Raw genomic sequence first — 18,358 nt, forward strand, 5'->3', positions numbered from 1 at the left:
ATGTGTACAAAAACATTGTGACCATGAGACCTAGATGTGTATCATCCCATGGTATGATCTGAAATCAGGACCTACATCTTATCCGTCAATCACACAAACTCTGAAGCTACAGATGTGTTTAATGGAAGGGTGCCGGACCGAGTGGTAGTAGCACTCATGCATCAGGGCTGTTTTAAAAATGCCTACTATAGAAACCCATTCAACTTTGTAAAAGCTAAATTAACTAGTATCAAACAACTCGTTGAAGGAGGAGAATAGCCGTATCTACCGCTGGAAATCAATAGAGACAACGATCAAAGGGACGTGGAAGGATACCATAGACTTATCAAAGCCGGTTGTGCAGATTGGAGACGTAAGTGTATGATCAAACCAGAACATTGGGGAGAAGGTAAGACTACGACCTTGTTCAAGTGGGACAATGTAGAAAACAATTGCTAAAAGAAAGAAACCATAAATTTTTACGACCAACCAAGCCGGTTGTATACTGTTATGAAGCCTGTCAGCCTACGACATTTACCAGAATGAAAAAAGAACAAGGAATTCAACTTTACATAGAGATATCCAGTAGCGAATTGTCAGACAAATGGTATGTAAAAAGTCGGGGTGGAATCATGGTCTTAGACGATTTGATGGATGAAGGAAGTAACGACCAAAGAATATTGGACCTTTTCACCAGACTCCCATCATCGAAATATCACCGTCATCCACATGTGAAAAGACCAAATCTAGGAATGCGCATTAAATCGATGCCTTTAAAAATCCCAGAGATCAAGTGGGAGTACGCAATCTCACCCAACAGGTCAAAGATGTACTGAACGTATATAGAGATGCCACAGAGAGACCTTACGGGTATTTAATGTTTGGTTTAAATCCAAACTCATCCGATCAAGAACAATTGAAGGCTAATCTACCACGAGACGAAGGATATACGACCGCGTATCATAAAAGACACAAAAACCAAGGATGAATAATCCTGTAATAGGATTACCGAATTTTTTAATCATGAGTCGAGCTGAATTAGATTTGTTGTCACGAGCCACAGATGTTTCAGGACTCAATTTTCAAGAAATTATGCTTGGGTCACCCTCCAACGCACGTTCGCCGTCTGTAGAACCGCCTACTTCCACACCGGCAGGATCGGGTGTGTCACAAAATCCACACCCCCGTACCTTTCATACCTTCACCCACTATTAGAAGACAACCTAGGGGATTATTTGTATTGGCAAGTGATCAAGTACGAGCTCAATGAATAAACCCAATGATTTACACGGGAAGACCCATCAGAGAAGTAGGAAGAACATCAGGTCGATTAAGCACTTAACAAGGGTAAAAAATGAATAAGCAGAAAGGAGAATCTTTACCAGCTCTTGCGGCTATTCTTGCTGTGTTTGCAGGTAGGTTTGCAGTAGGTAGACTATTGGGTTTAGGCCGTTTTTACAAGCTATTGTTTCTACGGCTAATAGCAACAGAAGAAAATATTTAATCAAATATACTAACAAAGATCAAGTGAATGCAGTGAGTGAAATAGTCTTGAATCTACCTAAAAAACCAACATGGCAGTGAGTCCGGTAACGATGGCAATATTGAGACTTTACAAGCAACCTTCGGACGTATTGGAAGTAAAGCCGTACCGCTTAAAAAAAGAAGACAAGCCATGCAAAGTCAGAACGGTGGAAGATGGATTATCAACCGTAATCAAAACCTGTTGTCATCGGGCAAAAAAATGTATTTCCAATAAAATGTACATGATTCCTGCAGCAGTTCCTCAGGCGGTCAATTATTTCAAAGGAAGATGGACTAAATATCCTACTTTAGATACAGCAGCTAAATTTATGAGTAGAAATCTCGGTATCTTGAATAATCCTAAGATTTAGAATAGTGGCAAAAAGCAAGCCATTAACAGATCGATCCATCTATAAATTTGTACATAAAAAAAGGCAACTCCCAGCTGCCTTTCCCGCGGAGCAGATCCTGAACTGTTGGAAAAGATCTTAAAAGAGGAAGATGAGGATCTAGTCACTCCAGTACAGCAAAAATTACTCAAAAGGATCTTAAGCGGTGTCACACCCAAAAAACAGGAACCGCTTACAATCAAGAAAAGACCAGCGCCACCAAAACCACCGAGAAGTAAAAAGCAAAATACTACAGGACCTTTCATTCCTTGGAGTGAGTTACCATTTTTCGAAGGCGGCGATACCCCAGACTTAGAAAGTGCTATAGGAAGAACCTCAAGAAGACTAAGAAAATAAAACACTCCCAAAACCTGTTACGATGTACGTTAATTGAGATCTGCTAAAGGGTGGACCAGTTGGGATCCAAGTGGAAAGAAGAAAAAAAGTTAAAAGTAGCAATAAAGGATTTATGTATTATAATTTGCTTGAAAAATATTGATTCACTTTTGTAAATTGTGAAACAAACAACGTTTTTGTAACAGAAATAAACCTTTTTATTCATAACTGTACCTGTGTATGTTATTTCAATCTCCATTCTACAAAGTAAACTGTTCAAGGTCGTTTTCTTTTTCAAAATAATCTCTCATGGTCCTCGCTTTTTGAGAAAGTTGCCCAATTTGAATGTATCGATGTACCATTGTCTTTTGGATTTTTCCTTCTGGTTTTTCTACCGCTCCTCCTCTTTTTTTCTTGAATCGATTCTCCAACTCAGTCACCTTTTTCATAAATGTTTTAGCATCTTTTGAAAGATCTCCCACACTTTCCAACGGAGTAGATTCATATCCATCTACATTCGGCGTCAATGTAGGCGATGCTACTTGTCCAGCCATGATGAAACGATTTGAAATGACACGATGAGAACATCAATTTATACTCTTTTCACAATTGTAACGTATAAAAGGTTCGTAGGCAACTTTTTTACATCACTTTTAACTCAGCAGGGTAAAAAATAACAAGCAAAGTGAGAACTTTCTCATCCAACTCAAGTCCATCACAGATGATGTAAGATACATTCTACACGATATGAACGCTCTCGTCGTTCGTGCAGAAACCACTAAGAAACAAGTGGCAGATATAAGACTCTACAATCAAATTGATCGCATCCTTCTCCGAACTACCTTAACAATGGAAACAAGAGAAACTCTCCCAAGAAAACAGAAATACACAACTTGAAAAACAGCTGGACAACAATAATTGTAAAGAATAATGTACAGAAATCCTATGATGTCATCCAATTGTATCTCGTGATTTTTCCAAACTAGTGCACAGGTACCTGAGCGGTTTTAAAGATGGCACGAGAATGGAATGTAAAATTCCAGACATCTGATTGGCCTATTCGTACCACTTGAACAAAATATTCTCATTTGATTTGCTCTCCTCCATACTGACCCCAATTGCTACTACTATTTTTTTAGAATTTTACATTAATCGACATATTTTATATACAAATGTAACAGATACGCAAACAAATTGTTACACAAACGTGCTTGAAACCTTCTTTTTAATGTTATTATAGATAAAAAGGTAATTGCTTTTTCGAGGTTTCGTGCATTTCTAGCTCTGCTTTTAGAGTATGGAATCGTCGAGCTCTGAATCTCCATCTTAACCATTTCCCATTTTAGTTTTGTGTTATTCAATAAAGAATGCTTGCCGCATATGATTAAATAGTTTGCAGTGTTCAAATTAACGTACGTCTCATCATTTGATGAGGAATTATTAACTTTCCAGAAGCTAAGACCTTTTTCCATACTGTCAATATTCAAGGAAGGGCTTCTAGCCTCAAGGTCTGGCGCGACGCAGGTTTAAAAACTGCAATGTTGATTCGCACATTTGAGAGTTTGGCGATAAGAAAGAAATCAATTCTCGATTTTTTTTTTAGGCGCTTAGGATTTGTAGGTGAAACATTTTATTGGGACTATTAATTTTAAGAATGGTAATAATACTACTATTTATAATAGTAATAATGCTATCTTTTTATTATATTTATTATTATTTTTTAATTTCGTATCTCCATTAATCCTAAAACTCGTTTAAATGTTCCTTCATACAGAAAGTTCCGTAACTCTCTCTTGTAAACTTCATGGATATATTCCGGTATTGAAATTATTGATATATCTCCAGACTACAGAAATCGATGACATGTGCCACTGGAATTTCTCCTGGAATTATTGTTACCAATTAATCGCAAGTTTTAAGTTTATTTTATCGAGGAATACGAACAAATTTCGTCTTATCTGACTCTTTCGTTATTCCTAAGAGATTTCTGGGTATTTCACTGACCACTTGCTTAGAGTATTTAATCAAGGTCTCGGACTTCCATCTGATTCACGTGGAAAGCTAAAGGAATTATAAGCCGATCACTTAATTTGTCTTTATTTATAAGATATCTGCTCGGTAAATCTGGAGTCGCGTAAGCTTAAGGTTTGATCGGTCGAACATTACGTAGATCAGCTCCACTTCTGGTTTTAGTTTGTCTTTCAGAAATATGTGAATATTCAGTTCCATCTTCACCTTTAATGAGCTGAACGTCTCCCCAGCACATTTGCCAATGCTCTCCACATCCTCGTAGACCAGAATGAGGTAAAATGAGGAGCCATCGTGTGTTTATCAATGCTCCTCAGTTTAAAAGTCCCAGGAGGTTTTTCTCTTAGAGATATTGATCTCATCATCCCTTAGGGCTTCTACTGTATTAGGTTTACTACCTTTGCGCTCCTTTTTAAGTTGCTTATTTTTGGCTTTGAGACATTTTCTTGCGCGTTCAAAAGCAACGTCTTCGATGACTTTGGCGGAATATTTGCATTCTTTCAAGCAGTCCAAGGCGTTTCGCATTAGAAAAAAGTTTCGCCTCAAACTCTGCCCGTTAAACTATGCTTGGTAGTAAGTAAATAAAACCACATTGGTTTCTGGACATACGTTGCAAAAAAAGTTTTTGAAAGCTCTCATGTCCTCGACTCACCTACTCACATTCCAGAAAAAAACGTCATCGACAGGAAAAACTTTTCTCTCACGTATCTTTTTTTGGTCAGGTTTCAGTCGAAGGTATTAGTTAACTTCAAATTTGTGTTAGTTAATTAAAAATGGTGGCAATAAGTTGAAGGACAAATGAAAGGAAGAAAGACAAGAGATTGATTGGAGTGGTGGAAGTTATGTATCGGAAATTGTGAAGGGGTTAACTAATTCGAAATGGTGGCAGTATGAATGAATGAAAATGATACAAATTTCACGGTACGCCATAAAAAGGTGTAGCGTTAATCACTTCACGTGTATAGTCGAACCTGTATTAAGCGGTTATCCGCGGAGAATGGCAGGTTGGCCGTTGAGGACAGATCGACTGCTCAATGCAGGCTTTACAGATAAGGGGTGTTATAAAAAAAGGATACACAATACCAGTTTGTCATATTTGACCAGTTAACGAACAGAATGTCACTCACAAATACTACTTATTTTAATTTTGGGAGATGTGCATGGACTAATATATAGATTTAGCCAAGCCTAAAAGCGGAGCTCTTATTAGTTTATTTTCCAGCCCTACGTTACACTGAATAAAAACTAATAAAACTATCTACTGGCAAGTCTTTGTATTATATTTCAACCCAACCATTTCCTCTTCATATAAACACTGTTACAAAGTAATTAGTCAGGGGAAATGAAAACTTGTGGCATATACACCAAGTTTGAAATGCCATGACCATAGTAAGCTAACAGGTTCGAGGAGGATGTATGTGGGAATAGGCCCTCTTGTCTGCATCAATAATTTGCTAATCACTCCTGTTGGCAATGTTTTGATAAGGTTGGGCTATCAAGGCAAAGGAACTGAGGATTTTAGTAGGCAGTGACTTTTTTTCAAATCTGGAAACTATCATCATGACAGCCATACTTGTTCCCGGTAACTCATTCTTATTCTGATAAACTGGTTTTGAGAAGGATACAATATTTTATAACAAAAACTCTATGCATAGGTTGTGCAAAAAACCTTTAATTTGACTATACTTTTATGGCCAATACCAGTCCCTTCAAATGGTAAAATGTTAGGAGGTTCAGAGAAAAAATAATCTGCCATACATCTGCAAGATTTGATGTAATTATTTTAATTACAAGAACATTAACTGATACTAAGAGATCTAATAATATTGAAAAAAATAAAATTTGTTTGAAAAATTAGAATTCAGCACAGGCTGGATAAACAAGGTTCTTAGAAAAAGAAATGTGTACTAATGAAAAAGCTAAGCAACCTTTTTTTACAACACCTGCCTGTACCTATATGGCATGTAGTAAAGTCTTTTGAAGTAGTCATAATCCCAGTTTCATATGTTGAAAACATGCATGTGCAGATTTCCTGTAAACCTATAGTTTAAGCCTGTGGTGACTTCGAAATTTTGATGCACACCTCAAAGGAGAACAAATAAATTTCATGTTTCTATTTATTTAGTTTAGGTTGGTGCGGTAAAATTGAGTCAAACATTCAAGATGTACAATGACAGGTTCAAGAAATTTTCACAACTAACTTCTAGGGTTAGTCTAATCTTGAACTGATGATGCCTAACAGAACTATCCGTGGTAAGAGGGCAGGCTTTCCTTTCTTCATTTAAAGAAATAATGATGTTATCATCTTTCTACAAGCTCAGTGGAAAGCGAGAGTGAATGAGACTGATAGTGTCTTTGTTACTTGAATAAATACCCAGAGCCAGGATAAAAAGTCAGACACGGTCTGCAAAACTCTCTTACTTTAATTTTTTAAACCAACTAAGCTAAAGCTTTACATTCTTACTTTGTGATTATGTGGATGCCAATTACTGGTAATTTAACTTTTATGCATCAAAATACAAAAAAATGTTCTCTTCACCTATGTGCCCTGAACATTACAGGGAAGGAGGTAGGTTAATTTAAAAACATGAATTAAAATAAGAGGGCCCCCATTAATTTCAGTCCTAATTGAAGGAGGATCCTTGTTTTTCCAGATTCCCACCCTTTTAAACTCACATATCTTGTGACCAATTCCTTATTTTAATGTTCAGTTTGGGTAGGACCATTGGTAAGAAACACCATGCATTAATGAAAGCTTGAACTAGTGTATTTGATGCAATCTAAATAATAATACTACATGTTAGAGTATGGTAACCAACACAGCAAAATTATATAATCACACAATTCCAAACAAAGGAAGTTAGGTTATTGACTTGCCTGCTTCAACTTTTGAGGGCTTATGGTACAGAGAATAAAGACATAGTAGACAGCTACAATGAATACCAAGTTGAAAATTTGAAAGCTAAAAGATATACATGACAATCATCAGACCCTATACATCCTAGCAAAGGAAGGGTCATTTACCACCATACCTTCTCCCAAATGTTCATGCTTACAGGAAATCATTTATTTTTGTCTCTAGGCGGTACTGTATTCACAATAGTTCTGCCAACACAAATGTATTTTTCTAAAGTTATCTCATAGCACATGACTGTACTGGTCAAGTAGAAGGTTCCTGCATGGGGACTAACATTTCAATTACTTCAGCAAACTGTTATCATCGGAATTGCAAGCCATGGTGTATTTACCAAGTGCTAAAGTTTCCAAATTAGTTACTAATTCTTACAGTGGGGTTCAATCCTTTTTTAGGCTATCTTCAGCTTGATCATCCTGTTACATTTGAAATCATCAAGTGTTACTCACATATTCAAATAATTACATGAATCAAAGGTTATAATTTTTTTTAATAACCTGCTACCTTTAATTGTGATCCAGGAATAGTAAATGGTATTGAGGAGAAAGGAAAAGTGTTCTTGAAACATTCCACATTAAATGAAATTTTGTTATGAATGTTAATTGTGATTGCAACAAAAATATCTGTGAAGCTATATCAATTACCTTTCCAGGTAAACAAACCATAATGAAGCAAGATATGAATAAATTTAATCTCACCCAGTCTGAATGTAGAATCCAAAATCTAATTAACTTACTGGTGAATAGGAAAAAGCTCAATGTGTTTTTCCTGCCTCTGTCATTCTAAATATCACAAATCAATCATGCCACCACTTCAGTGTGATTTTTTTAATGGTGTGTGCTTTTTCTTATGAATGGCTATTTTAAGTATCTATCTTTTACCAGCAGACATCTGAGAAGAATGAAGTGTACTCTGGAAATTTGACACATTGCAGGCAAACCCTACAACTGATTAACCCCTTAACTGAGTGACCAAGGCAGAATTTCTCCTAACAATATCAATACAATATCAATCAGATAAGTGATGAGAATAACAAAAAATATAAACTTGAGAATAATTAGTTGATCCAATATTAAATTCTTAGAACCAACATTGTAAGAATTGTATAGTTGACAGTAAGGAGAATTAAAAATTTGAATTGGGAGTTAAAGGGTTAAATGTTATTGATTAAGAATATGAATGGCAATAGAGGAAATAAGCTAGCACAATTCAAGTTTCCCCTCTTTAAGTATTTTGTGATGTTTTTCTATCACATGGTAAAGTTTACAGTTTCCCTCATTTCACTGTCTTCTGTTCACTTGTTTGTTTGCTTTCCTAACAATCTTAGCTATTGTTGCAAACAAATTTGAGAAGCAAATACATGAAAATGTGTACAGCTAATAACACTTTAATCCCTGAGAGTGACTAGTATCTAATTTCTCCTTTCAATATCACCCCTGAGTCACACATTAAGGTCATAAGAATTAAGGAAATGATAATCAACTGAAAAACCTCTTGATTGTTAAACAAATTCTCCTTGCCAGCACATAAGGAAATATATAGAGAACAGTTTGGAGAATATGCATTCTGATATTGGAGTGTAAAGAGTTAAAGACATCATGTAATCAGTTATATATATATATATATATATATATATATATATATATATATATATATAGAGAGTACTGCTTGAATATATGATTGCATTAAGTACAAATGCCATGTAAACATTATTCTGTGGTCTTCTACTCTTCTTCCTGAAGGTTGCCTTGTGTAACAAAAAAAAACCTTTTAAAAGACACCTCTACAATGGTAGGTACAAACAACTGACATGTATGAGTGAGGCATGTCAAGCATTAAGGTATGATTGTCAATTTGCCTTTTATTACTTGCAAACAGCTTACTTCTATCAGCCTTAAAAACTTCTGTATCCCCACTTTCAAAGAAAAGCATTTCCCATGAAAATTGAAGCATTAAAGACATAAGCTACCAGCAACAGGTTTTTCCATTGCAAGTGTTTCATATTATCAGATTCTCATCACATTTTTTTGTTACTGGTACATTTGAAAGCATAGGAATATTTTAATCATTACAATATGTTGAGATCCCCCATTTTAACCCTTTAACTCCCATAAGTGACCAAGAAAGAATTTCTCCTTACAATATCAAAACAATATCAAGCAGACAAGTGATGAGAATAAAGAAAAATATCAGTTAGGGGATTACAAGATGATCCAATACTAAATCCTCCAAACTAACATCACAAGAACTGTATAGGAGATAGTAAGGAGAATTACTAATGAGATCTTGGGAGTTAAAGGGTTAAGTCCCACTTTTAACCTGGACAGAATTTCTCCTCACACTATTAGTATGACATAAAGCAGATAAGTAACGAGAATTAAGACAAATATCAATTTGAGGATTATTGGTTGATCCAATTCCAAATTCTCAAATTTAACATCACATAAATTGTATGGCAGACAGTAAGGAGGATTACTCATGAAATTTTGGGAGTTCAAGGGTTGAGACACATGGTAACTATTTGTAACAGAAAGACAGCAAATAAATATAACAATATATGCCAGTAAAGTGTTCTAATATGTAAAATGAAGTTTCAAACTCACTGAAATTAAGTTGACTTCATAATTCATATTTTAGTTAAAGAAATGTGCAATATCTCTTTACAAGGATAAAAAGGGAATGCCATTTATGAATTTTAAAATAGTAAATGCCAAAAACAAAAAGATGGAATTTAAAAAATTAATAAAAAAAAGCATATCTATTCACTGAGCTTTTAATCATTAGCTGTCACACAGAGATATAAAATAGGGTTTCTGAAAAAAACCAGGGCAATAAAATTAAAGATTCAGGAGAAGCATATGATTTTCACTTGTTTACTGATGTTCTCACCTGAATTCCATATGGAATGAGAACTCTGCAAGACTTCTGTTTCATCTTGAATTCAAACATAAAATTCAACTATTTGCAGGCAGGTTAAGGAGGACATTAAAGGATGGATACATGTTGCATAAAAAGAAACCCCTTACAATAAAATAAAGCAGAAGCATATTGTCTACAAGTCTATGCTTCTGAATACAGCTATAATAAGTATTTTTTAAGTAATTATCTACATATGTTAACCGAGTGCAATATATGGTCATAAAAGCAATTTTATTCTAACCTTCCTACTTGAAGGGTGGCTTGTGTATTAAACATATCAAGTTCAGTACTCCAGAGTCACAAGCCGGGCTTTTGGGGCTACAAAATAATAAAATAATCATCGAGTTGTGTCAGGCCAATTTTCCAGGGTTAATTAAGTATAGTTTCCTACAATCGTATGAAAGTTTAAAATGTGCTTTATACTTGTGCAATATATAAGGATTTTTCGTTCTTAATTACTAATGAAATTCCGAGGGTGTGACTCAAATACTCCAAGAGAGAATATCCAACTAGGTTACAAAAATGGTTCGCGAATTGTAAACTGTTAATATGTTGACAAAATTTCCCTAAATTATGGTGCCGATACGAGTCTCTCATTTATAATCGCTTATGAAATTCCCAGACTAAACCCCAATGAATTTAACAGAAAATATCCAGGAAGGTTACAGAAACTCTCAAAAACTGCTCTTGAATGCGATAACTGTAAACAACAATTATTTACGCGAACCATGTGCTTACCAGCGCGCTTGTGAGGTCAAATTGCCAGAACCCCGTTTAATTGCACGATCACAGCTCGGAAGCTTCTTGCAAAATGTGACGACTACCAATTTTAGAGATTAATTCTTCAGTTTCCAGCATAAGGAAAAAAATATCGTATCGCAAGCATGTTCATCATAACGCCTCGAGATGTTGAGCGAAGAGAAAGTGGCTCCATGTTTTGTGACACAAACCATTTCCTGAAGTTCGAACGAATCGAGTAGAAAGCATGAAAACATAGCACTGAAAAGTACGACAACCAAACAATTAAATTCACTCATCCCGCTGTAGAACCATCTCCATTTCACCCGTGAGTTTGTTTGACAGATGCTTGACGGGTTCTCACATGACAATATCGTCAAAATCAAATTACCGCGTTAGACTTAATATAAACATGAACATCGCTGACTCAATCCCATTTTATTTTAATTTTGGGAAAGGCCATTACTTCGTTCTTAGGGTAAAACAACACATCTTCGGTAAAGCGCAAATTTTTCGAATAAACAGAGTAAATCCTGTGATAATTAACTGAAGAGACAAAAAAGTTGAAACTTGCGCTCGCCGTTCGACATATTTTGAAAACTTTCTAGGCAAAACAAAATACTTAAGATAACTTCTTTTCCCATAACACCACGACTGTATTAAACTTTCAAACGAAAGGACAAGAAATAACTTGAAGAATACGAACACTATGGAATATTATTCGAGCGATGAACCGGCGTAAGAGTTTTTAGGCGATGAATGCCAGAGTCAATGTTTAACCGAAACGTGATCAGTTGAATTCAAAACTGAAGCTAGTATCAAACGACGATTGGAAAAAAAAAGGTTTGAATTTTTTTCTGGGTCTTAGCGTAAGAGAAAACCCAGATAGGACACGACTTACCTTCTCTGCTTTCGCGGATCCTTTGCAGTTCGCTTCTCTTTGTTGATGATCTCTTTTCAGTCTGTTTTCAGAAGCGACTTTGTATTTCCTTCTCGCGTTGCTCTTCGCTAGAAACTCGCCTTTTTACTTATGCCCTTAATTGCTCTCTTTCGTGTTCCTCTCGCCGTATTCTGCCTATTTTGGCGTCCTTTGTAACTTTCTTGCGCGATTTTCTGGACTCGCTTTACGCCGTTTACTTGTTGCTTTCTTTGGTCGCTTTCTCTCTTTATATCCAGCCTATTTTCAATTAAAACCCTCTCTCCACAAACTTGAATTATAACAATTTCCTCCGGTTGACAAAGCTTAAACTCTGCCGGTATTGTTGTCCTACGAGTTGTTTAGAAATGGCAAAATACTGAGAATTACTGTTCAACTACATCCTGACCAGTTTGATTTCCCGCTCAAAACGCGGGTGACAAATTTCAGGCCGATTTACACGGAAGAAAATTTTTGGTACGGCTCGGGTAAAAACGGTTCGCGTACCAAAAAAAAGTAGCACTGGTGCTTGTTTACACGTCCTTTTTTCTGCCGTGCTAAGCGGTTGGAATTAACGTCTTGGTTCGGGTAAAAGGCTCAACATCTTGGCCAGCGTTCGCAATTCTCGCTTCGTACGCATGCGGCTTGCTAAGTAAGAACATCATGGCGGACGAAAAGTATCTTGAGTTTCTCCTGCTAAAAAGATCTAGCGTCTTTTCGAAAGGAATTACGAAGTCAAGCTTTTCGTCTTTATCTTTCCAGAAGAACAGAAAAAGAAGAAGAATATACAAATTGTTGATAATTGCATCCGTGCTAGCTTGTAATACTATAGAGCGAAGATTCTGGACATTGGCACGCACAGATCAATGGTTTCAGATCGTGGAAACCGCATTCACCGACAAGGAGTGGTACGATAACTTTCGTGTTTCCAAAACAACATTTGAATACATTGTTTCACAGATTGAAGACGAAATTGGTCGTCAGGATACTTCAATGCGTAAAGCCATCTCCCCAAGGAAGAGAACAGCCATAACACTTTATTACATGAGTTCCACAGCGGAATACCGGACAATAGCAAACTTATTTGGGGTATCAAAGTCGTTTGTTTGTCTTTGCATAAAAGATGTTTGCAAAGCAATAACAAAAAAGCTGAAAAAAGATTTCTTGTCAATACCAAAGGGAGAAGATTTGAGTGAAGTCATGAAGCTCTACAAGGAGAAATGGGGATTTCCCTCATGTGCAGGTGCAATAGATGGCACCCACATTCCAATACAAGCTCCTCTGGAAAATCGTACTGATTATATAAATAGGAAATCTTATCACAGTATAGTGCTGCAGGCAATGGTGGACTCAAAGTACTTATTTCGAGATGTGGTCATTGGTTGGCCAGGCAGCGTCCATAACGCAAGAGTGCTTTCTAATTCAGAAATTTATAATCGTGGATGTAACGGAGATCTTTTTGATCCCAATATCAAAGAAACAATACTCGGTATTGATATTGCTCCTGTTATTCTTGGCGACCCTGCTTACCCTCTCTTGGACTGGCTAATAAAAGCTTACCCAGAAAATCAAAACACACCCAACTGGCAGAGGCACTTTAATTATAGGCTTAGCAGAGCACGTATGACTGTAGAGGACACATTTGGTAGATGGAAAGGACGTTTTCGACGAGTTCTTAAGCGCGTTGATATGGCTGTTGACTCCACATGTTACCTTGTGGTTGCTTCATGCATCCTTCATAACATCTGTGAATTAAAGAGGGATGCCTTTTTAGTAGAATGGCTCGAGGATATACAGAATGCTGTTGAACAGCCCGACATCATCCCATTGGCAATTATCGAAAGACAGACTGAAACAGATGCCGCCAACATTCGAGATGCCCTTGCACTATTCTTTAGGACACCAGAGGGCCGACATATTGGAAGGGGTGGTGAATAATTTCACAGTCACAAAACACTTTCACATTCATTACAGTTAGACAGTTGCTGCCATGGATCCTGAGTTTATCATATGAATTGTTGTATCAATGACATCTTGCACTTTTTTGTAGGAGGTTTTGTTTAATTTTGCAATCAAAAAGTTGTATCTCTGCTTGTGCGAGGTTTTAACATCAATTGAAAAAAAAAGTAATTAGTCTGTTGAGTTTCTCATATAAATTATAAATAAACCAATGATGATCACAACAAAAACAGTTCAAACAGCAACTTTATTTGAAAGTGGTTTTCAGAGAAATATTAACAATGATAGTAACAAATTTGTTCCACAAGTGGTTCTTAAATTAACAATATAATAAATTTGTAACAGAAACTTGTTAGTCCTGACGAACATAACTTTTAACTTCTATTCCAGCTTCATATCAGTAAGATGTCAGCTTAAACAACGCCAAAATTTCTTACACTTAAAAAAGTCTTTAATTCTGGTTCTTACCCATGTTTTCTAAAACACAATGCATCAATAGTGTACAGAACAATATATTCCCTTGCTGATTTTAACCTTCTTTAAAATGACCAAATGATTTGGTCTCAAGGACAATAAACAGTCACGTAAAACTATTTCCGTATGAAAGATGTGAACCAGATGGTTACAAAACAGAGGGAAAAAAGCCTTTTCACAAATTGTCTCTTCACATCAACAACAATCAACGGCAACCTCTGAAAACCATAAGTCTTTACATTTCATAAAAGCTGCTCTCACTGCCACTGTGGACAGGGTTGCTTCCTTCATAGAAATCCATTCTTTGAAATGGATTTCTATTTTGGCTTAAAAGATTAACCAACATCAGCTCATGTTGTCGCTCCTCCCTGCGACGCTCATTCTCTAATTCTTTCAGCCGTATTTCGTGCACCAACATTTCTTTTTGGCGCATGTTCTCAAGCTTTACAAGCATGTCCATCTCCTGTTCAGCGGCAGTTTTGAAGCTCTCGGTTAACACTGCAAACGATTTCTCAAATCTGGTCATTTTGCCTTTCTTGACAACTTTGTTTTTTTTCGTATCAGTTTTTGCTTCCGCTTCCATCTCCAATTTGGGTTTTTTTGCCCCACTTAGTCTTTCCTCTCTTGCCCCACTGCTTCCCTCAACACTGCCTTTTGAATTTGAGCTCAACTCTTCATTGTCAGCTTCATCACCAGATTCGACGTTGGTTTCGTCCTCAATGTTCCCTTCTGTTCCGCTATCCAAATCTTAACAGGGGAACAAAACAATTACGAACACAGAGAAGGTAAGGTAAACAGGGGAAGTACAAGAAAATTATGTGATTTCAAAGTTGCATTTAGTAAAAGTTTGTAAGACAGTAACATACTGAGCTACCACTTCTGTCAGCATTACAAATCAAAATCTTGTTAATTTTGGTAAATGATGATGTTACTTCAGGCTGTAGTGACTGGCGAACATGAAGATGATGATGATGATGATGATGATGATGATGATGATGATGATGATGATGGTGATGATGATGAAACAAACCTGTACTTTCAGCAGGTGCACTTGAATCAATAAGGCATGCAGGCGAAGATGTGTCCCTGTGACCACATGCTTGATCCATCTCATCAAAAAACTTCCATTTTTTCTGACGTTCAGTGCCACTTCTTTTTTGCTTATCGTGATATTGTTTGTACTGCTGTCTCAGCTTTTTCCATTTGTTAATGATGGCATCTAAACTGATATTAATACCTACAAAACAAAGAGGCTAAGTTGCCAGGTATTCTACAACAAACACTTCTCTTCATCAAGGCTTGCATTATCTGACATACGAAATGGCGAGCGAAAATAACATCCAGTACCTTAACTAGCATCACGATGAAATTTGAAGAGTCCCTGTTACAAATGGAAAGTACTAATTTCGATCTAACTAGTTTTTCATTGAAAACCTTTCGCATAAACCCCTGGGGCATAAACATCGATCAGCTTACCTTTCTTTTGCATCTGTACTTGAACAGTTTTGTAAGCGGCCCTTTTCTCCTTTGGCGTCTTCGCATTATCCAGACTAAACATAACTGTCTCTTCTTGCATTATTTGAATTAATTCCTTTACATCTTCCTCTTTCCATGAGTATCCACGCGATTTTTTGGGCGACTTTCCTTTGGAGTTTGCTTCCGCCATGTTGAAACGTGAAGTGAACTTTCTGCACATGCTCCCAACAAATGGTACTGACTAATCGCATAAAGGCTCACTCGGAAAATGTTGGTTTGGCACGGCTTATCGTTTACACTACGCACTTTATCCGACCCGGGCTAGAGTTTTTGGAACGCGTACCAATTTTATCCGTGCTCGGACTACCTCGCGAGTAGGTCCGAGCACGGATAAAATTTTGGTTCGGGTGCCAGAAACATCGGTCGGCACGGATGAGGCAAAGTTGTTTACACGACTAAATTCATCCGTGCCGAACCAATGTTTCTGGTACGCGTATCAATTTTATCCGAGCCGTGCCAAAAATTTTCTGTCGTGTAAATCGGCCTTTCATCTACTAGCTGTCGTGAAGCCCTCATGCAATGCCTAACCGTGTGCCCGCAGTACGCTACACTGCAGCTCGACGTTCGAGTATGCGCACTCTATCGTCATATGACGGTGTCTCTTGGCGAACACTAACGGGATATCCAAGTTACGCATGCGATCGCGCCTGCGCATTACCTTCTCCCTCGCCCTTCCATTACGTAATGGCTAAGATAGTGCCCGTGGTACAGTTGGCCGCGCATGCTAAAAGTAGAACCTTGTACGGTCGTACAACCAAATTTTTCGGCTTGATGGGTTACTACTATTTCGTAAAGTTATGGGGCTACGCTCTGCGAGCTCCGCTCTGCGAGCTCCGCTATGAATTAATTACTTGAAAGATTATTTTTAGTATTTGAGTGGTCCCACTTTCAGTGACTGCTCAATACGGGTAGAAGACAATAAAAAAGAGCCGTTGGGACTGATGATATATTGATAATAGTGTGGTTTAATTTTAAGACTTTAACAGGTTAACTGATTGAAAAATGGTGGCATTATCAATGAATGAAAAATGGTATAGTTTTCGCAACCTACAGATAACATAATAACGGAGGCAAGATCTTTTGGCTGCTGGGTCACTTTGGCAAATCGCCAGTCCTACTCATTTACCAGTTTTCGTCTCTTCCCATAGAGAGGATGGTACGAGGAAATTTTCTTCGAAATGGCAGGTTGGCCGCCCTTGGTTAAAAGATGATGAAAACGGCACGACATGTGAGTGGTGTATGGAAAACAAACAAACCTTGATTTCACAGAGCGTTTTGACTTCGAATAAATTCATAGATGGCTGCACAGTCTATAAGGCAGAATCGAAAACAGTGCAGCTCATAAGCTTGCTAGCCAGTGCCAAAAGGCAAAACAAAATCCAGAAAAAACCCTCGCATATTTGGCGAGGCAACAGTTGCTAAAACAGTACAGCGGGAAGTTGAGGTCGTTATTCAGAAATGCTCATGCAGTTGCCAAGCATAAGAAATCAATTTCAGATTACAACTGGCTTTGCGATCTAGATGAGGCAAAAGGACTGACACTGGGTAGAACATACCGCAACATCAACACCTGTACGACATTCATTCAATACATCGCAACATCAGCTAAGGATCAAGTTGCTGACGAACTAAAGAGAGCGAAATTCGTGAGCGTAACTTCGGATGGTACCACAGATGCCAGCATCATTGAGCAAGAAATTGCATTTGTGCGCTATAGTAGCAAAGGCGAACCAGTCACCAAATTTGCAGGTTTAAGGCAGCCTGTCAGCCCGGATACCACTGGTTTATTTCAAGCCATCATGGATGCCCTTGAAGATGTTGGACTAAATAAGGAAGAGTTGGAGAAGAAATTGGTGGGGTTTGGTTGTGATGGAGCTTCTATTATGGTCGGGAAAAAGGGGGGCGTTTCAGCATATTTAACCCGTTTACAGCCTAATTGCATCACCGTGCATTGTTTTGCTCACCAACTGGAGCCTTCATTCAAGGATGAAGTAAAAGAAAACCGTCTCTACGATAGCTGTATTGTTCTTCTGATGGGCTTGTATTACCTTTACCACAACAGTCCAAAACAGCGCCAAAGTCTGAAGCAATCCTTTTCGAGCCTAAAGTAGTCCTCTCTTATGTCAACCCGCGTTGGTGGCACAAGATGGGTGGGACACATGGTGCTGGCCATTGAGAATTTTGTTAAAGGGTATCCTGCAATTGGTGCTCAGCTTGAAATTTGCATCACAGAGAAGGTAAGAAAACATGGTTCTTAAACATTAATACTGAAATTGAATTGTCTCTCAACCCTTTTGTTATCATTCCTCGTGACGTAGATCAGTTTGCCTCTGATGGCGTTTCAAATGTCAAACGAAGGTCAAGATGATACTCCCATATGAGATGGTAAGGGAAAAGGAGAATGGATCAGCACAGTTCAATTATCCACATTTCAACACTGAAGTAATTGAAAATCTTTAGACTGTAAGATTAAACTTTCTTCTGCCCTTTATAATTGTTTGACAACAATCGGCATATATCCCGGGTCGACCGACACGTCGCAGCTCCAGTGGAGGATTAGAGGAGTCGACACGCCCCGTTACTTAATCAGCTCGCTGAACATCTATTTCCGCGTGCTGAGAACGGTTCTGCGGGAAATCCGATTTG

The 18,358-nt window shown here is 37.5% G+C and overlaps 3 protein-coding genes across 3 annotated transcripts; 2 read left to right on the forward strand and 1 right to left on the reverse strand.

The window, feature by feature from the left end:
- The first annotated feature begins 12,021 nt into the window (after positions 1–12,021).
- LOC131799327 (uncharacterized) lies at positions 12,022–13,782 on the forward strand. Its single transcript, XM_059098154.2, has one exon. The coding sequence runs from the start codon at positions 12,407–12,409 to the stop codon at positions 13,679–13,681; it is 1,275 nt and encodes a 424-aa protein (XP_058954137.2). The 5' UTR covers positions 12,022–12,406; the 3' UTR covers positions 13,682–13,782.
- A 629-nt stretch (positions 13,783–14,411) lies between these two features.
- Positions 14,412–15,945, reverse strand: LOC131798548 (eukaryotic translation initiation factor 5B-like). The gene is made up of 3 exons (XM_059116201.2): positions 15,653–15,945; positions 15,207–15,413; positions 14,412–14,923 (listed from the first exon to the last, which is right to left on the reverse strand). The coding sequence occupies exons 1-3, from the start codon at positions 15,870–15,872 to the stop codon at positions 14,412–14,414; spliced, it is 939 nt and encodes a 312-aa protein (XP_058972184.2). The 5' UTR covers positions 15,873–15,945.
- Positions 15,946–16,890: 945 nt separating this feature from the next.
- LOC136283003 (zinc finger protein 862-like) lies at positions 16,891–17,823 on the forward strand. Its single transcript, XM_066171170.1, has 2 exons — positions 16,891–16,897; positions 17,234–17,823. The coding sequence occupies exons 1-2, from the start codon at positions 16,891–16,893 to the stop codon at positions 17,821–17,823; spliced, it is 597 nt and encodes a 198-aa protein (XP_066027267.1).
- Positions 17,824–18,358: the final 535 nt, after the last annotated feature.

The sequence above is a fragment of the Pocillopora verrucosa genome, chromosome 8, assembly GCF_036669915.1.
Source record: "Pocillopora verrucosa isolate sample1 chromosome 8, ASM3666991v2, whole genome shotgun sequence".
Lineage (NCBI taxonomy): Eukaryota > Metazoa > Cnidaria > Anthozoa > Scleractinia > Pocilloporidae > Pocillopora > Pocillopora verrucosa.